The 20,964-nt window shown below is 38.7% G+C and overlaps 1 protein-coding gene and 1 pseudogene across 1 annotated transcript in view; both read right to left on the bottom strand.

Annotated features, from left to right (window-relative positions):
- Nucleotides 1-20,964, bottom strand: part of COL6A1 (collagen type VI alpha 1 chain) — a 76,700-nt gene that overhangs the window by 38,610 nt on the left and 17,126 nt on the right. The window contains exons 3-18 of the mRNA XM_077448158.1: nt 14,677-14,877; nt 14,379-14,538; nt 14,171-14,293; nt 13,418-13,438; nt 13,300-13,320; nt 13,169-13,213; nt 13,033-13,086; nt 12,432-12,476; nt 12,317-12,343; nt 12,094-12,120; nt 9,754-9,798; nt 9,208-9,261; nt 7,360-7,422; nt 6,650-6,712; nt 2,652-2,705; nt 2,529-2,564 (exon numbers count right to left, since the gene is read on the bottom strand). Of these exons, the coding sequence (XP_077304284.1) occupies nt 2,529-2,564; nt 2,652-2,705; nt 6,650-6,712; nt 7,360-7,422; nt 9,208-9,261; nt 9,754-9,798; nt 12,094-12,120; nt 12,317-12,343; nt 12,432-12,476; nt 13,033-13,086; nt 13,169-13,213; nt 13,300-13,320; nt 13,418-13,438; nt 14,171-14,293; nt 14,379-14,538; nt 14,677-14,877 (1,039 nt within the window). The remainder of the gene's footprint in view (nt 1-2,528; nt 2,565-2,651; nt 2,706-6,649; nt 6,713-7,359; nt 7,423-9,207; nt 9,262-9,753; nt 9,799-12,093; nt 12,121-12,316; nt 12,344-12,431; nt 12,477-13,032; nt 13,087-13,168; nt 13,214-13,299; nt 13,321-13,417; nt 13,439-14,170; nt 14,294-14,378; nt 14,539-14,676; nt 14,878-20,964) is intronic.
- Nucleotides 18,609-19,030, bottom strand: LOC143925437 (protein cornichon homolog 1-like; annotated as a pseudogene).

Genomic DNA, 20,964 nt, shown 5'->3' with positions numbered 1-20,964 from the left:
CTTGGAGTTCAGCATTTCAGCACTGATGACGAAGTGAAGCAGGCTGTCCTAGGATGGTTCAGGCATACTGACAAATCTTTCTATGCCAAAGCTTTCCAGGCATTAGTTAAATTCAGGATAAGTGTATAAATGTAGCAAGGGACTATATCGAAAAATAAATGCAGTTTCCACTCCTTGAAATTTGTTCTTTTATATAAATTCAACAGTAGGGATGAGCCGAACACCGCCCGGTTGGGTTCGCACCAGAACCTTCGAACGGACCAAAAATTTGCACGAACTTTAGAACCCTATTAAAGTCTATGGGACTCAAACGTTCAAACTCAAAAGTGCTCATTTTAAAGGCTAATATGCAAGATATGCAACAGACAACACCAGCAATAAGGGGTATCTTCAGGTGTATACTGTGCTGGAGGCACACAACACCCACTTTAACTCCTGCAGATGCCTGTATTAGAGAACACTAGCAATAAAGGGTAGATACAGGTGTATACTGTGCTGTGCTGTAGGCGCACAAAACCCACTAACTCCTGCAGATGCCTGTATTAGAAAACACCAGAAAAAAAGGGTAGATACAGGTGTATACTGTGCTGGAGGCACACAGCACCCACTAACTCCTGCAGATGCCTGTATTAGAGAACACCAGCAAAAAAGGGTAGATATAGGTGTATACTGTGCTGGAGGCACACAACACCCACTTTAACTCCTGCAGATGCCTGAGAAAAGAACACTGTCCCTGGCTGGCGGCCTTATATAGTGTGGGCGTGTACTAAACCCCCTGAAACCCCCTGAGCTATAATTGGCCCCAGGCATCCTGCCTGTGGCCAATTATGTCTCTCCTCGCTTCCGGCTCTGTGATTGGCCAAGCATGCGGGGTCACAGTGCATGCTTGGCCAATCATGAGCCAGCAATGCACTGCGATGCCGTAGTGCATTGTGGGCCATTCGTGCCACAAGAATTTGGTGCGAACGGTCCACAAAGTTCTGAATTCGCCGAACAGACGAGTCGAACACCGAGCTCATCCCTATTCAACAGTCCCGGTTTGACTTAAATGGCCCTTGTATAAAGGAAGCAGACATATGTTCTGTCTGTTGGTGCAGATGAAACTGATAAACCTGTGCACCTTTTTTTTCACAGTTCCCATTCTCATTTACTATGGCTGCAGCTATGATAATGTTATTTGAATTTTGTCTGTGACCCGAACTGATGAGATGGATTAGGAGGAAGAGCTCAGGAACTATTGACCACTCTGGGTCTTCTACCAATGTGTGGTCTTTCATATTTCATATATCATATTTATGATAACTCAAGTGATAATGACTGGATGGATGACCATTCCTTCCCCTTTGCCTATATATATTACACACAGCTATGGATATGTTGTCTGATGATAAAGAGAAAAACTATCAGACTGGAGATCCCCACACTCTACTACTGCTCCTTGAACATGTCCTAGTCTGGCAGCCTGAGGGAAAGACACTAGAACACAATTACTGGCTCTAGAACTGCCTATTTTAGGCAGCCATGGACTCTTATGTTGATTTTATTAAATTAACTATAATGAATTATAATGTATCCTGCTAAAAAAATGCAGGGTGAACAAAAGAAATCAATGCACCAACAAACTAGCCAAATCTGCATCCCAGCTATGCTCTAATAATGAGTCTGTGTCTGATAACAGAATTCCTCCAAAATTATTTAGCAACAGGGCCTGCACGGTAAAGTGAGGGAATCCGTAGGATAACTCCCAAATGTCGCATTTGCATCGGACCAGAGGCAAAACTGCTATTCAAACTGACAAGCATTTATTATTCTGTGCCCTGGCCCTATCCAGGTTGAATAAGGTAATCAGTTAACTGATATCCAGTGTTAATTTTTCATCATTGCAATCATCCAGCATCCTGCATGGCTAGTCACAATTCAGCTCATATCAAAGGAGTACCCCTTACATAATCAACTGTATTCCTAGGAATTTTCTTGTACTAATAATAGAAAACAATGTGGAATGTCCAACTTGTCAGATGTACTGTATTTGGTTTGAATTGTGGCAAAGATATCCTGATTATGCTTATCCAACTTGCACAATAGTTGCTCAATGCGCATATTAATAACTATAATTTGAAATGTGATCTCCAAATTAAATGAACTCAAGACACTAATCTTAAGGTAACCCCCCTCTCTAGCAGACACCCTTTGCCCCTCTGTTGGAGCCCCAGAAAAATCAGTTCACCCTCCCTATTTAAACGAGGTATCGACACAAAATAGTAAACAATTGATCTGTTGCTAGAACTAGTACCAGAGATTATGGGCAGAAACACTTTATGTCGAGTTTTGCTAAACAAGACCTTTGGAGGTCAAAGCTGGCTCAACGATCACATAAAGACTGGATGTTTTAGTATAGTTACCAGATAACCACAAATGTAAACCTAGAATGGTCGCCTGCTAACATACTACTCTGGATGTGAATATATTAATTTATATAAATCAGATTTCTGAATCAGAAACCAAACAGTATATTTGATGCACCTTACCCTTTCGCCTGCAGGTCCATCTGCTCCAGCGTCACCCTTAAAAAGACCAAATACATGTTTATTGGTTTTGGAGATATGGGTAATTCTGTTTGCACCCAGTCTTATTTAGTTTCAGCCACTCACATCATCACCAGATTCTCCTTTTTCTCCTGGGGGGCCATTTGGTCCAGGATCTCCCTGTAATAAAAAAAAAAAAAGATGAATGTACGCTAAAAGGTGAAATTTTGTATCTAAGACTTTTTCGGCCATTACATTATAGAATTCTTATGACCTAATATTATTGAAGAATTCTTTCAAATTATTTTGAATTTCCAGCAGGGCCTGACTCCTATTATGATTTAATTATACTTGAATTTTTATAACTAGAAAACATTTATCATCTTGATTCTCATGGCATCTCCATTGCAAAAAAACTGGTTGCTACTGCTGCTCCCTATCTCCACCTTGTGTCCATGTCTCCAATTCAGCTAGGGATTTTGCAGCTGTGGTGGCAACTCTGCACATGCTCATTTTTCAGTGAGTTTCTATGCTGAGCATTTCCTCCTTAACATATTTGAACAGCCCATGTGACTATAGAGTCACACATGGGAGTATATTCACAGTGGTAAATGACAGCCCACTCCCTCCCTCCTCCTCCATGGCCACTAACCAGCAAACACAATAGGGTGGGATATTACATGTAGATTAATGGTGGCTTCACCTCCCTCTTACTCTAAGACACAGGCTGGAGGGGCATGACACAGCCTGTGACTGGCAGAAATCCACACACACCATGTTATTTCCACAAAATAAAAAAGATTGGATTTCAAATATATATTTTTATAACAATTTAAAACAGTTTATTGATATTATTTATTTATTTTTACTCCAAAGGTTGTTGTTTTTTTTTTTTGAACATGTGATCAGCAGCAGAGGACTAGAAACTCCCCCCGCTTACGGATCCCTGCAGACAAACTGGAAAAGAGCTGGGTCATGTGACAGCTGTACATTAATTAGGGAAAAGGTACTTAGATTTATTTTTTTCATATGAAATAATTACAGTGCCATCATCCACAAATTTAAGGGACAATGCATATTAAACTGTGTGTGTTTAGTATCACTTTAATGTTTTTTTACTAATGATTACAGCTGTATTGTTAGTATTTGATTTGTCATTGGTTATTATACCATCATGATAGTCATGAGTCTATCAGTAGGATTCACATAATTAATATTGTTAGTCATTGACTCATCATTGGTATTAAGGGTTAATACTTGAACGTGGACTTCTTATTGGGGATTACAGATTTGTCGGTGATTAGTAAATTAGTATTAGGATTAGTATGGTAAATAGGAATGTATCATTAGCAGGAAAATTTGTGTTATTTGTGGGCAGTGGGCTAAATTTGTCATGTGCTTACAGTCTAATCTTTAGCCGTCATGAGTTTCCCAAAAGTGTTGCTTGCTTTTTTCAAGCCTTTATGATTAGTAATCATGAATTTTTCATCGACGGTCACAAATTTTTTATTTTTTTTATTATAGCTTGATATACAGTATATGGAATATGCAATCCATATGATTTATCGACGGTCACACATTTTAATTTTTTTTTTAGTATAGCTTGATATACAGTATATGGAATATGCAATCCATATGATTTATTGAAGTAACTGATCAATTCAATCAATTATTATTATCATCAGTTATGTATTCCTTTGTCTAGTCCCTATAGTTCAGCTAGTCTATCAATATGCCAAGCATATGTTATCGTTAATATCACAATACTATCACCCTTGGCTATGAAATCAATACATGGTCTAAGATCAATTAAATCTCATTTATTTCCCAAGGAAATAAGAAAGCGTGCATAAGGTATCAATATGAGTTACAATAATACATAGCATACAATCGGAATACAATATAAGCCATACTTATCAGACCTTCGCAGCTAAGCCTCATGATGGAAGTGAGAGACCGAACTCATTGTTGCAACCCTTTTTGTTAAACATACCTCAGCCATACCACACCCTACTGCCAGTCCCATTTGCTTGGACCAATCAGTGTTCACATGACAGCCCTCCTAAAATTACTGACTGTCCTGCCATACTTGGCTTCTGTGGCCAGTATTGCAGTCGATGTGCCCTGGGCCGTCTTTGTCATCAATCTCTTTGAAGCTTTGTGCATACCAGGTGGGCTGAAGATAACTCCTTTGCTATGCAGATTCTGCCACATTCCTCTACACATTCTAAACATGTGGGACTGCAAACATCAATATGGCTGAGTTCAGTTGTACCAACAGATGTGTAGAACTTTAGATATATAACGTTACTTCTTGTTCACTTCCAACATTTATAATTACTATTGATAAATGAACCATTTTAATTGGATTTATTTTAAAACCAAAACTCTAGGACAGAGTCTGTTGTACTTTCCAAAATGCAATCTAAGGTTTATATTGGGGGAACAAAATTCAGCCATGTGTTTACTCTGATGTTTATCACAATACCACAGAAATATGCTCGTAATAGAGAATAATTATAAAAACTGGAGAATTGTATTCTGGAGGATTGCCATGTGGTGATCAGAGATGGGCAACCTTCAATGGAGTTTGCTGTTCAGGGAGGAACTTTTCCCCTGTTTGCGGGTTCTGCTGCGAACCGAACAAAGGGAAAAGTTCTGCCTGAACACGAGAAATTGTGCCCATTTTGAAAGCTTATATGCAAGTAATTGGCCATAAAGGGGTATGGGGTCCGGGTACTGCCCCGAGGGACATGTATCAATGCAAAAAATATTTCAAAAAACGCAAATTTTTTCAGGAGCAGTGATTTTAATGATGCTTAAGGTGCAACAATAAAAATTTAAAATGTCTTCTTTAAATATAGTCCCGGGGGGAGGGGGGGGGGGGGGTCCCTTAGTCTGCCTGTAAAGTGGCGCATCTGTAGCGTGTATATAACATGCTGCAGCAAAAATGAAATTTCTAAAGAAAAAAAAAGTCAAATCACAGGTGGCACTTTGCAATGTCACTGACCCAGCATGCACCAATTGGTGATGTTTTGGGGGAGAGGTAATTTTGCTAGGTGGCCCTGCACTTACCTATATGAGAACCATTAAATGGCAAGCCAGCCATTTGGCGGTTTACCTTCATGGCTGGAGGAGTGATATATTTTTGGGGGGGTTTCTGTCGCGGTGGCGACATGATTGAGGATGGATTTACATCGGGGGACACTGTATTTTATTTTTTTAATTAAGGAATTGTCAAAAACTATCTCTGGGATTGTATTAAAATGGGGACAAGGTGCTTTGGGGTTGGGGGGCAGAGCCCCCAACCCTAAAGCACACGCCCCCCATGTTGAGGGCATGTGGCCTGGTATGGTCCAGGAGGGTGACCACTCGCTCATCCCCCTTTTACCTGCCCTGCCGGCTGCATACTTGGATAAGGGTTTGGTATGGAATTTGGAGGAGACCACGCCTTTTTATTTTTATTTTGGAGGGGGGTTCCACTTATAATCCTTACCAAAGGGTCTGGTATCGATTGGGAGGGGACCCCACGCCATTTGTTTTTACTATTTTTTCCAGAAAATTTTTTTCTTTTTTATTCAGCTGTCAGCTAATGACTCTTCTGTTTTTAAGGACATCGTGGCCAGCTTCCTGGCCCTGGCCCCACTCCTTAACAATCAGCTTTTACTGAGCCCTGATTGGCAAAGCTTTGCCCAATCAGGGCGCAGAATGCACTGTGCAGCATGCAGTGCATTGCAGTGCATTCAATGGGATGAACACCCTGCAAATTCAGGTGTTCCCCAATGGGGCAAGCAGCCAATGTTTAGCCCAAACTCATGCTCGACCCCAACCATTCGTCAAACACTAGTGATGGTTAGTTTACTCAGTAATTTTCAGGAAAGAAGGTAAGACGGTCAAACCTGGTCCACTCTTTTTCTTACAGCTTGTTATTTTGGAAGCTAGATGATCAGAGTATCTGGTTTTCAAGGTACATGTTAGATGAAGAACACACCTCAAGTAGCTGTTTCCTCTGTTAGCACACTTTCAAAACTATGCATCACTTTGTCTAATCTCTGACTTGTTAAATTTTTAGGGATACCATGACACATGCACAAGCACCTTAAAATCATATGATAAAGTCTTACCTTTTCACCTATATTTCCCGTGCTACCAGGTTTTCCTGCACCACCAGATAATCCAGGCTCTCCCTGCAAAGTATATACATATATTAGCCAACAATGCATGAGTATTTGTTCCATGTCACCTATTGCTTTTCCATGCATCCAAGTATTACTTAATGTGAGTACTTTATATAACTACAATCTTTTTTTTTTGGCTGACTCTACATATCAGTTTCTCAGTATTTAGCTAGATTAATTTATAATATATATATAGATATAGATATATATATATATATATATATATTAAGATTGCTGATGTGTTTGAAGGAGCAAGCTTTGGGAGCTGTCATCCTTAGGCATGTTTTAATGCCAACGAGTTTCTGACCTGGCACAACCATTGGGACATGATATACTTATAAATGTGCCGCATCAATCACTCAACAAGTAGAGAAGCAAAGACAAGGATTAGAGACCTGGCATATCCACCTTCAAGACCAAGTCTGCAGTGGCAGCTCCCATTTTTGTATCTTGACAGGTTCATTTAAAGCACTTGTTTTTGACATACAGTCAGATTTTGCATCTCATTTTTGTAAGGATGTGATAAAACAATCAAAGTAAATTCTTAGTCAATTTCTACAGGCAATAATCCGTGTTTATCTGTGTATTATGTCCTGGCTTCTCCTTGTACAGTTATTGTTTTTTTTCCTCTATCCCCCTAATTGATAAATACTTACTTTTCCTCCTTTTGCACCATATGATCCAGGATCTCCTTTTGGACCAGGGGGTCCAGACTCCCCCTAAAAAATAAAACAGATACATAATTAATGATAGGAGCATTATTTCACAATGGATTCAAAATATGATTATGAATTGTTTATCAAAGCTTAGTTACACCTTGAAACTTTTTTTGTCCCAGAAATATGTTGGTATAGCAACTGATACAAATACACCAAAAGTAATCCTGGGATCTGGGAAACTTACTTCATAATATGGTTACCTGCTGCAAGGTGAAACTTGACAATTCTAAGCCCTTGTACACACGGTCGGAGATTCCGTCAGAATGTTTCCTATCAGAGCATTTTGTCAGATATTCCGACTGTGTGTGGTCTGCATCGGACTGTTTCCGTCGGAATATCCGTCGGACCAACTTTTCCAACTTGCCAGAAATATTTTCAGACAAAATGCTCCGATCGGACATACTCTGATCATGTGTAGCCTACTCCGACGGACAAAGTGCCACGCATGCTCAGATCAAATTCCTAGACCAAAGCTATTGGCTACTAGCCTGAACGTAATCCCGTTGTAACGAAATAATGTCATCACGTTATGTACAATAAGATTTTCCGACAACTTAGTCCGACCGTGTGTATGCAACATCACTTCCGGACCTCGCCCGGAATTAATCCGTCGGAATAACTCAGGTGGATTTGGTTGTCGGAGTCTCCGACCGTGTGTACAAGGTCTAAGAGCAGCAAGGTTTTCCCTGCTTTTTTACTTCTGTGTAGCCTTGTGTCTTTTTCAAGTGCTTAGGTGTTTGTTTTTTTTGTGTTTTGGAAGAGAGAGAAAGCAAACATATTTTTTTCCACCAACACACATTGTGCTGGGCTTTCATGCAGGCACATTACCATGTACACCTTAGGCTGTGCCTAGATTACTCAAGTAAGCGGGCACAGCACTAAAATACAAAATGTTCCCCTCTTCCTTGTCTGTGACTTCTGGATAATTATGGATACTATCAAAAGAAGAATGAATGAGTGTGTGTGTGTGGGGGGGGGGGGCATTGGGAAGCACTGCACTCTCTACAGATCGAGTGACTTCCAGCCACCCCTGCTTTTGTTATGGCAGTATATAAAGCCTCTGATTGCAAATAACATCTTAAGACTTTGATTTTTTAAATTAAAGGACAAGTAACATGATTGGTGAACAACCAATTGAAAACTATATAAAATGATCTATTAATAATAATGTGCCTAGAGCAGTAGGAAGACTAAAGGAAACTTGTTCTGAGACAAATGCAGAGGCTGCAATTGCTGTCCTTCTTATGAAAATGCTAGTTGCCTCGTTTTCTCTGGCCTTTGTACTTTGTGAGACACCTACCCAAAATAGGCTTGCAAATAAGAAAAGTCAAAGTGATGGTAGACCTCCTAAACTGCATACTTGCTTTAGGTTGGTGAAAGTTGGATCATCATGAAAATCGAGGAACCAGTATTTTCCAAAGCGTAGGAAAGCATTGGCAATCTACATTATTCTACACTTCAGGTTTACTTTAAATGCAGTACTTGTTCAAAAGTTGTTACCAAGAAAAAATACAAAGGTGTGCACTGGCTTCTAAGGCTGTATAATCTTGAACCTACATTCACAATCACACAAAACCTACAATCTATTTACCAACTCCAGAAGGTGGAACAAACACCTCACCATTTGCATAGTTGGTATCTTCAAGTACCTGCATTATAGTTTAATCAGTTGCCATAGCTAAATTGAATTTACAGCTGGAGACTTTCTCAGCTTCAGAAATTTTGAAGATATGCTTGCTTCAAATATATTGAATAGAAAAATCACGGCTTCATTTTAACATTTACCTCAAAACCCGGTGATCCTTTGCACCCAGGAAAACCAGATTCTCCATCTTCTCCCTATAAAAAACACATCAGATGAAATATAAGTCAGTGTACCAAAAGTAAGTTCTCAGTCTATGCTGATATGCATTTAGCCATTTACATCTCAATATCACAAGTACTAATTGTTGCTAAATTTGTAGACAGAAAGCTGCCAAATTACCATTTTTTTCTTTGCGCAGCTATTGCAGATTTTATTTTTGGAGAAGTAATTAAAACATATTGCAGTTTCAAAGTGCTAAAGAATCATCAAATTTATTTTGCTCCTAAATTGAAAAAGTCAGAGCAATCTATTATCAGTGCTAGCCGATATAGCTATGAGAACCTTTTGGATAGATAAGTAACATTTGCAATAACTAAGTACTAATAATGCTAAGGAAAAATGTGTTTATTACTAAAGGAACTGTGTTTTCTATACATGTGACTGTATGGATAGCATATCAGTTATGCAACCATCCTTCAAATGTTATAATAAAATCCTAATGGTCTAAACATATGATTGATACCAACCTTCTGTCCATCAATGCCATCAATTCCTCTTTTGCCTTTATCACCCTGTAAGATTAGAAGAAACCAATATTAGAATAATACAAATTTACAGATGGAGTGAATAAAATGACATAGAGGCGCAGACATTCAACTGTTTAGAGAATTAACAAGCAAATAAAAGTTAGATTAATTAATTAAAAAGAACATTTAGGTACAAAAATGGTAAAATGTCAGACTAAAATTCAGCATTCAAAGAGCACTCACATTGTATAAGAGGCTTACTGCATTGAAGGAAAAGATAGAAAAGGTAGACTTTGTTTTCTTTCAGTAATTTAAATTTTAGGGTGTTTTAGAAATATAACTAAGGCCTACACCAAAACCATGCTCTTCCATATTGTTTGATTGTCAACAGACCAACTCAACTAACATTGAACTTGAGAACGTCACTGTGACAACAGACTATTCTGAATGGGTCCTCAAATATGAGTCAAGTTCAACCTCTTACTAGCTATAGTAAACCTGTGTTGACAATAAAGCTTACATTTCAAGACAAAGGAAAGCATGAAACAATGTCAGGACATATGTTATATTTTACATAGGGCCCCAAAGTGCCAGTGCAAATACTGCCTTTTTGTATTTCTACAAAGACCAGCTCCACCTCTTACATGGCATGTCAATAGCTTGCCAAGTACCAATATTGCCTTGTGGAATACAAACTTAACTATGCTTTAACTTTTAGAACATTAGTATTTACATAGGTGTTTCAGGGACTCACATATATGTATTTCAAATATATTATAAATATTTAGCTATTTGTCTGGTGTTCAGCTTTAAGGTGATTAGGATTTACCAGAGAGGTTGGTGAATATTCTAAATAGTATTAGACTTCAGCCTCAAAAAGTAACTCATAGTAGTGAGTTTTAATGTTTCAGCTTGCAGTGAAAGGTTTCTTTTTTGGAAATTAAGTGTATCATGGGTCGTGTTAGGTGGCCATTGTAGTGGATTGCTGTGATTGTACATATAAGATAACATTGATATTATAAGATAAACAAAAGTGTTAACAGAATAGAAATAAATACAGGCATATAGTTATTTAAACACACAGTATATAGAATATAGTATTAAAGAAGAATTATCATCAGAGTGTAAGCATCCTTGCAGAATCCCCAGGGCACCATATGTCTGTAGCACTTACTCCTGTTAAGACCCATGTGGGAATTTAAAATACAATGATTTTTTTATTTTTGTGCTGTGCTGTAGCTCTGCCTCAGGCTAAACCTCAATGTATGGGTGTTCCTATTGGGGATCTATGGCACAGTCCCACTCTAAACTAACTGATATTTTACTATTATGAATTAACAATCAGTGCTGTGAGGCTGTTTGATAGAACTCCTGGTTGCTAGTAAACATACACAGCACCAGCAGATACATCACACAATCATTACAGCCCTTACAATAAGCTTTGTGGGGCTGCTCAATGCAACTGCTGGTGCAGTGTATGTTTACCATGATCTAGTAGATCTATCACACAGCCCCCAGTGCTGACTAATGGTTTACTATTGTGAATGGACAGTGAGAGCTGTTTGGGCTGTATGAACAATGGCCTGTACTGTGTATGCTTACTAGTAGTAGGCAGATACTATATCAAACACTGGCCACGCATTCTAAAGAAAAGGGATCAGTCATTGATGCAGGGCTGTGTGACAAATCTGCTAGGTGGCAGTTAATATCCACATCTTTGACAGATATCTCACACAGCCCTGCACCATTGATCAATCTTTTACTTTAGTAAATGAACAGTCAGTGCTTGTGTCAGAATCTGTATCTGAAACTAGGCCCTCTGCGGTGTCTGGCTGTAGCTCTTCTTTCCTTATACAGTATCTTGTTTCTGGTGAACTTTGAACTGTTTGCTTCTCTCACAAACTTCCTGATTTAAGTCATGTCCCTGCACTTCCTGTTTGCCAAATTATTGTACCCCTCCAGCTGATATTGTGCTCCTTGCATTTCTGCTGCTATCCTTCAAGTGGATGCAAAACTGATTCATGAAATTTAACCTAAGCACATATGTTCTCTTATCTCTCTCCAAAGCACTATGTCCCATGTCTTTCTGCTGTTTCATTGCTCGGTTATCAACATGATAACTTCTGACAAGTTCTCCAACAATCAAGATAAAATCAGCCTGAAATTTGTGTTGTGGGAGGTTGCTATAAATAGATTAGCAGAGAGCTTGTTTTATCACAGCACAGCTCTGCACATTCCTTCCTTTGTTTGTCTATGTGGAGTGGGGGTGGGGGTGGGGGGAGAAATTTAAGGCAGAGTTAGGCAGAGTTATTTAAATAGTGTGTTGATGAAAATGCTTACCTTTGCTCCTTTTGCTCCTCTTGCACCCTAATGAGACAGATCAAAAAGAAAAAAAAAAGCTTAATTATAAAGATATCAATACATAACTTTGTTGGACTGTTCTATTGCATGGTAAGTTTACAATAGTCTTCTATGAAAGCGTACATATACTGTGTACATATTAGCGATACTACTTCTGGATCATTATCTATTTTTTATGTTCATATGGGGGTATATACATTACCTTTTCTCCTCTGACACCTAAGTCACCCTATAGGAAAAGAAAATAAAGTTTAAAATTGTGATCAATGTGAAAAAAATGGGTAAAATATTATAGACAACTAGAATGGCACACTTACCTTCATTCCCTGATAACCTACAGGACCAATGTCTCCAGCACGACCCTATAGAATGATAATTATATATAATTAGAAAATCACAGAAATATTTAAACAAAAATTAAAAATTAAGTATGTAAAAACTGTTGACTAAGACTAATAATAATAATACTAATACTAATACTAATAATAATAATAATAATATATGTTTTGTATATCTTGTATGTTTCATGTATTTATTTCTTTTCACTTATGGTGACAGAAAAGATTCACAAAAGAAAAAAAGAGACACAGTTGGGTACTGAGTTACTGAGTTTCATCGCTACTACAGAACTAACTGCAGGAAGTATTTATGTTTTTTTCAAGCTTGCGCAAAAATATAAAAACTTAACTTTCCACTCTACTATTGTTCTAAATGTTCTGCTACGTCAATTATCTTCCAGCCAATCAGATTCCGGAATATGTGTTTAGCTGTCTGTTGGTATCAGGGATGTCAATAGCAAAACTGATGCAGCAAGGTTGTACCCTGGTGTTACCATCTTCATGCAAACTGAGGTCTTAATATGTGTGAAAATAAATACCTAACTAGTGTGCTTATGTTTCAAAGCAATATTCTACTTACAGGGTCACCAGGGGGTCCGCGATCACCAGGAAGTCCTGTTTTTCCAGTCTCTCCCTACAAGGATAAAAGAACATTAGCATTGCCGGTCTGTATTTTTCTCCAAAACTGCAAACCTTATATCATGAGGATCCCTTACCTCATAGCCTGGTGGACCAGGTGGCCCAGGTTCTCCACGACGAGGCTGTAGGAAGATAACAAAATATTAATCACTAAGAGTTAAAGTTGTATAAGGGACATACATTCTGTAAAGTTAAATAATTTTCTTACCTGACACTCATAAGAGCAGCACTGCAATGTACAAAGATGAAAGAAAAAGAAAGAATCAGTAACGGTAGAATCCAGTGTTTGGTGTATTTAAATAACTTGAAATCTTAGAAGTACTTACCCCATGTTCACCATTAGCTTTCTAAAGGAAATAAAGAAAAAAAAATTGAATTAATATGGACAATTTGATACAACACAGTTCTATTGTAATGTCATTCCACATTAATATATACAATATAAAAGCAAAAATGTTAAACCTCATTATAGAGTATATCTATAAACTAGGCTACACTACTATAAGGTGCAACTTTGGGCTCTGCTACAATCACTCTTTGATTACTAGCTGTATGTTCACTTTGCATTCTTTACATAATAATACTGTTGGTTCAGTTGATTGAAAGCATGGTTATTACCATATGCGTCAGTGCTATGCAGAAAGTACTTTATTGGACTACTGTATCTAGAACTATTTTTTACCATTCCCCATGCATTTTTTACTATTCTCTGTGCATCTTTTGCAGAGTCATCCACAAGCTTAAGTTAGGAGCTTAGAAACTCCAAAGCCAGTGCGGAGGGGGGAGGGGGCAGCTACAGTCCAGATATTTCTGCAGTAAACCAAGTGGATAGCAAACTGGTCAGAGCTGTGCAATTGCCTATAACTTCATAAGGGAGAATGCACTTGAAGGGCCATGCCAGTACAGTTAATGCAAATGAGTCACTTCTCGGTGGCTATTTTAGTCCTTATCAAATTGAAGGGATGCAGGGGGGCAAAGCTGCTACCTTGCTTAGAGTCCCATTCTGCCTCTAACTATGTCAAATTCCTGCATTTTTTTGCTGTGAAATGACTGTGGAATGTGATTAACTAGTTACTTACAATAGTGTCAATAATAGTATCAATTGTGTTATCAATCTCATCACTGGACAGACCAACGGCACTGGTGGCTGTGAAGTTTCTACGGTAATTTGGATCCGAGGCAATAACACTGAGACGTGGTTCCTAAAAAATAAAACAAAGATTATTACCCATACTTATTTTGAAGACTGATATTATGCAATCTTTAAAAATACCAATTAGATGCTACCAGGTGATTTGGTGAAATGGCAACAGAGAAGACTTTGATGCCCAAGTGTTTTGCTTCATTTGCTGCATCTTCTAGACCTCCACATGGCTCTTTATACCCTTCCAATGGATGACCATCTGTTACCACAATCAGATACTTGTTCTCTCTCTGGTGGGATCCTCTGTAAAAGGAAATGCATGTTACATGTCCATATATTAAAGCCAAACCTCTCCATGCTTATCATATTAGGTTTAGAAAAAACAAGACTAATAAGCAAAGGACACTGAGCATTTAGTCTAACAGAACTGAATATACCAACCCAATTAAGATTTCTTCAATGCCTCTTTTGATGGCGCAGTCAGTATGGGTTCCTTTACCAATGTACTCAACTTGATCCACTCTGCTTTTCAGATCATCACGGTCCTTGGGCAGACTGGTTAGACCCTTGATTAGAATGATGTCATCACTGTAGTGGAGAGCTCCAGCATTCCATACAAGGTGACGGTCACAGCGATAATACCTACAATAACAGAAATATTATGAGATCTTAAAACTTGCAAACTACCACCCTAAATAAAATGTATGAATGTGAAGTAGTATATTGGTCAAGCTCTTTACTGAAACAAGGACAATGGGATGGCTACAATGATACATTACTTTCTTAACACTGGATTTGTGTGTATATACTGTATACTTGCAATGGTGTAATTACAGAGTTATAACTTTTGATTAAACACCGCAACTTAAAAGTATGTAGTCAATCTATGACGAATAATGGTCGGTTTAACGAGGTAAGTAATTTTACATTGGTGACAACAAAGTCATGGAATTTAAATAATTTTTAATAGTATATAGAGTAGTGTTAGGGGTTTCTGACTCCATACAGCTTTCTGTACTTGTGTCAGAGATTTAAACAAAAGGTACGAAAAACACCCAAATTTTCACTGTTTTTGAACACTTTGATCTTGTTACTTATATGACAAAAACTATAATGGAACAAATTAGAAGCTCTGCAGCCCTAGAACATAGGATAAAGCATAGTCTAACTAATTCTTGGGTCTTTAAAGATACACAAGAAATGCATTTTGTGTTAAATTGTTCCCAGTAGTTAGTGATAAGACATATATTTAAAGATTCAGTTTGATGGGCATTCATTAGATATTTTCTTTTGATTTCTTTGGATAATGATATGTATTTTTGAGCAGGGTACCTTAAACTCACAGTCACACAGCAACTTTTAAATAATTTTTGTTTATAGTTATCAACGCTATCTTGCCTTGCTATACCTTAAAAATAAACTCTAGATATGGAAAGTAAAAACTCACTATAACTTGCCTGTCGACTGTCAGATATAATAACAAATATGGCAGATAGTGTAGAATTTCATCTATAAGCAATAAAAGTACATAAATATGCTTTCATCAAATCCTAAGGCCTATTTTTTTGTTGTGACAGACTCAAATAAGACAGGGGCTTTTGGAGGGAACTGCAGGGTGACCTCTTGCCTACTGACTATGGGCCCTGGCTTTTAAGGGAGCACTACTCTTGGGGAGGTGTGTGCCAGCGGGACCCTTGGAGTGGTCTTGCTTCGGATTCAAGTCCATATCTCCCCAAAATACACAGACTTTAGGAACTGGAGGACCAAGGAATATATTTGGGGCTTCTATGCCCAAACCAACAATGACTGTTTAGACAGTGATACTCAGAGCAGATGTTAATATAAACAGCTCAAACCAACCTGATACTGGGGTCTCCTGCTATACTTTGTGTTACTCTGTGTTAAGTGTCTTTCTATTAAGTACGTCTCTTCCAATATGTGCCTCCTGGGTGTGCATTCCCATTGTCAATTGAGTCACCTGATGTTTCTGTTTGTCTGATCATCTCTTGGAGATGTGATTAATATTGTAGCCACTTTACCTTGTTATCAAACCATTGTGAGATGTTATGTGTTTATCCTTATGATAATGTGTAATGTACTTTGTATCCAGGGTTGTGGCCTTGGTGTTCGAATGGTCTGGGTGGGCAAGGAGTCACCTAGGTGGCTAGTTGTTAAATTTGCTTAATGATTATATGTATGTTGGCTGTTCCTTAGCTATGTTTATCATATTGCTGTTACAGTTTGTATTGTTAGGGCAATGTGATCAAGCCCTATCTGAAGTTGTGTGGTATATAAATTCCGTGTGTTCCAGTTTGCATCTAATTTATTGTTGGCTAGTTTTGGATGCTCAGCTATAATACCTGGTTCCTGGGTACAAACTGGAAGAAGCTATATCTTGACGGAAGCACTCAAACTGGGTACTGGATGGTTCCGTCACAATTGTTAACTTTAAAAACTGGATTTCCACAAAGGAAACCTTTACTCAACTTTAGTTTCCTAAAAAAAAAAAATTATTGAGGAAGGTCACAAATAGTCAGTTTAAGCTTCTTCTTCATCCAGTTCTTCACCTGTTTCCTTCATGTACTTGTTGCAAGATAGTGGTAGTGCTGGGGGGAATTGGGTGTGCTAAAGCACTAACAAAATGTATTCGAACATGCCTAGAGCACCCCCAGCGCTCTGATCACACCTTGGTCAGTGCAAACCTTCACATAATACAGCAGCTCAACACTCACTGCTGTAACTTGTTAGCAGGGCCAGCAGAGGAAGTCTTTCACTACTCACTTCCTAGGCTTAGATTTGTATTAGATCCTGTCATCTGTCAAAACCCAGCAGAGGAAATGAGTAATTGAAGACCTTGAATTAAATAGTTTAGTCTGGTTGATTGCAGTGTCTCATCCATGCATATACCAACAAAACCATATTTTTGTTGGTTGAGATTTTTCAGGCACAGAATACAACGTCAGATCTTTTTTTTGTATTAAAACATATAAATAACATTTATTCCATCCTTATTAAAATCATGATATAAAAAAAGAACATTGACTAGTTGGTGACATTCATAGGAAGATCACCATGCTATAACATATTGCTAATTGTAGTGCCTCAAAATAGTCATGAAAATATAGGCATGATGATTTTAACAAGGATGTAATAAACATTGTTTATATTTGTTACTACAAAAAAAAAGTTCTAAAATTGTTGTACTCTGTGCCTAAAAAATCCCAACCAAGAAAAATACGGTTTTGTTATGCTGCTGTGCTGTCTGTTACTGGCAGTCTGCATCAAGTACCACACTTAATCTGTGTGACTGCTGCGGAACAGAGCTGAGCAGCGAGGGTAGGTTTGAGATGCAAAGGTGAGCAAGGTGGGGAAAGTGCAAAGGTGATCAAAAAAGGGGATGTAAGCAGGGGGTCATGGTGGAAAGGAGTCCAGAGAGAGGGGGTATGGGGTATAAAGGTGGACAGAAGGAGGGTGCACAGATAAGCTGGGGGGGTCGGAGTGCAAAGTTGAGCAGAGGGGGTGTAGAGGTAAGCAGAGACAAGGAGGTTTGAGGTGAGCAGAGTGGTGTTCGGAGTGCAAAGATTAACAGGGAGTTTGGGGCGCAAAGGAAAGGGGGGTTGGGGTGCATTGGTAAGCAGAACTGGGAAGTTTGGTGGTCACTGTAAATAACCCTGCCTGATAAAATGTTATTCAGTGTCAATGGCCTTGTGTAAACACTCCAGTTATATTAGTGCTCAATGTAAATCTTCCCATTTCTTGGTGGTCAATGTTAATTACTGTACTTTGTTATACTGGTATTGAGTGTAGAATCCCTTCATTACACTAGTGGCCAGGATAACTGTCCCTGTTACATTAGTGATCAGTGTAAATCTTCCCATTACATTTGGGGTCAGTGTAAAATCCCTTATCATATAAATATTTTTTCAACCAGAGAGGAGTTTATTCCAAAATGACAGGGTTGTGAATTGTGTGACAGTCACTCAGATGAAAACCTTTCTTGCGGCCCATGTCTGGCCTTGTTGCTCTAACAATGCTGTGAGATGACTTGCAAAAAAGAAAAAAGAAGGATATATAGATATACTGTAGGAGGGTACATAAGAAAAAACAGCAAGTAAATTTGTGGGAAAAGACAACTTTTCAAACAATGATAAATATACATACATTTCTCGATCTTCATAAAACAAAAAAAAAAAAAAAACTTCACATCTTCACAAAACTGGATCTGTTAGAACCTGGAAAGTGGTGTAGTTCCCCACTCAAGGTCTTCCAGGGACTCGTTGGTCATTGTAGTGGAATGTAGTGATTGTCAGATCAATTGCCTATAATATTTATAATTTGCATGCAAATAGCTGGAGCCAGTGTCTTCAGCGTCCTTATGAGCTCAGCAAGATGTAAATCATGCCATAAAGATAGTAGAAAAACTAGAGCAGGTAAAAAGCTAGTTTACACTGCCCTTACTTCGGACAGTATGCCAGAATATCTGCATTCATTATAGTGGAGGGATCATATAGGCCAGGTCTGCTCATCATTGGTTTGCTCATATACCTCCAGATATGGTACGTCAGTAGTGGCATGTTTAAACTGAGAGTGAGCCATTCTGTGGCACATAAACACATGACACAGAAAAACGCATGGATGAGATACTCTGGAAGCACAAGCGGATTGAGTGTGTTACACTGGTCTATAGGATTCCCAATTTATCAAATGTGATTATACAGCAGATGGCAAAGAAGATGTGGATGGCGGTGAGGAGCGGAGCCAGCATATAGTAGATAGCCACGAACATGAACACCATGTTCAGTCCGGGGAGCAAGGAGGAGGCGGCCGGCGCAGGGGCTGCTAGGAAAAATCATTTACCGCTCGACCTCAGGAGATGTCAGGAATCCCCCATTATATTGATGGGCAGTATAAATACCCTTGTTATATTGGTGGTCAAGGTAAAGGTCCCATTATATTGATGGTTAGTGTAAATGTTTCTGTAAAATTGGTGGTCAGTGTAGAGTCATCTATTACATTAGTGGTCAGTGTAGAATCCACCTTACATTTATGGTCAGGGTAGAATCGCCCTTACGTTGGTGGTCTGTGTAGAATTTCCCTTACATTTGTGGTCAATGTACAATCTCCCCTACATTGATGGTCAGTGTGGAATTGTCCTTATATTGATTTTCCTTGTAGAGTCACACTTACATTTGCGGTCAGTTTAAATTCACCCATAAATTGGTGGTCATTGGAAATCCCTGTTGGTGGTCACTGGTCAGTGATCAATTGTCCTGACATTGGTGGTCAGTGTAGAAATCCCCCTTTACATTGGTGGTCAGTGTGAAAATGAGGGGATATTTTTATCCTTCCACTGAAAAAGAAAGTGAGTACATAAACTCTGTACACTGTACACTGAACACTATGCACTGTAATATATATTGCATAGTCCTGACTGTTATGCTACATATACTCTTTGGAGCATTACATAGACCTGATCAGTATAAGTTGTGTTATGTGTTGCCTGCTGCTGTGTAATTTGTAACTATTTTATACAAGGTATTTTTCAAACTATGCTCAGTTAAAGTGTACGTTTCTTGTTTATGATCTGTTTTATTTTATTAAAACAATCCTTTAGGGTTTATGTGTATGTAGCATGGCCCCCTTGGGGACTGCTGAGAATTACCTGCTTATCTGCAGGGCCATGACCAAGTGAACCTTCCAACCCACCTGACACTCTGGGTTCAGACATCCTGTTAACACTATAAAGCCAGAATCAAACAACTCAGTAGTAAGGTTCTGAAATATTTTACTTGAACCCAAATTGGAAAAAGTTATTTCACAAAAGGGAGGAATACATCAGATGAGCTGGGATAACAGCACCAACTGAGCAAACAGATTCCTTTTGGTTAAACGATGGATAAAGTTATATACACAAGTGTACACTATATTCAGATCTAAAGTCACCTCCTAGTGAATATTTCAGTCAACTACCTATGTGGCCACATTGCGATCGATGGAATCTAGACAGCCTATGCTATTCTAATGAGAGAGAGCTAATCTCCCACTGGTGTTTTATATATATATATATATATATATATATATATATATATATATATATATATATATATATATATATATATATATATATAGCTTCCTGTGTTCCTGTGAGTAATGGCCTATAGAGTTCCACGTTGCAGATCTATTATTCTTCGCTAGCTAGTTGGAGCTTGTTAACTGTAATCCATTTGGTTGTAGATGAAACAATAGGTTCCGGATGGTGAAGGCCTAAGGCATCTGAGCACAGTGTTCCAACAATGCAGTAGTGTTTTTGGGTAGAGATGGGTGTGCGTAGTGTTCTGTACTGGTGATAGTGAATTGATAAAGATTGAGCAGCTTGCTCTCTCATCAATGGCCCAAATCGATTTGAGGTCTTCTAGACAGGAACACAGATGGCAACACTCCGACAATAGATCCTCTGTCTCAGCCTTCTGTAGTGACTTTCCCCACATGTCCGCACCAATGGGTAGGCACTGTAAGTGTTGCTAGTAACAGGATGTCCGACAGAGGGTAACAGGATTAGGCCACTTAGGCCTCATGGTGGGAGTAACGTTCCGCGTGGTAGGCCTCGACTTCTCTCTCTGTCATACCGAGAGGTCCGTCTTGCATCAGGCCCAGGAGGAAAAAGCGCACGTGGGGGCTTCTCAGCTCCTTTTATGATCCATCCCAGCAACCTTCAGGCCACAGCAAGGG

The sequence above is a fragment of the Lithobates pipiens genome, unplaced genomic scaffold (genome assembly GCF_037356315.1).
Source record: "Lithobates pipiens isolate NorthernLeopardFrog02 unplaced genomic scaffold, aLitPip1_a1.2 Scaffold_22, whole genome shotgun sequence".
Classification (NCBI taxonomy): Eukaryota; Metazoa; Chordata; class Amphibia; order Anura; family Ranidae; genus Lithobates; species Lithobates pipiens.
The sequence above is the reverse complement of the archived record's forward strand: the minus strand, read 5'-3'. Positions and strand labels throughout refer to the sequence as shown.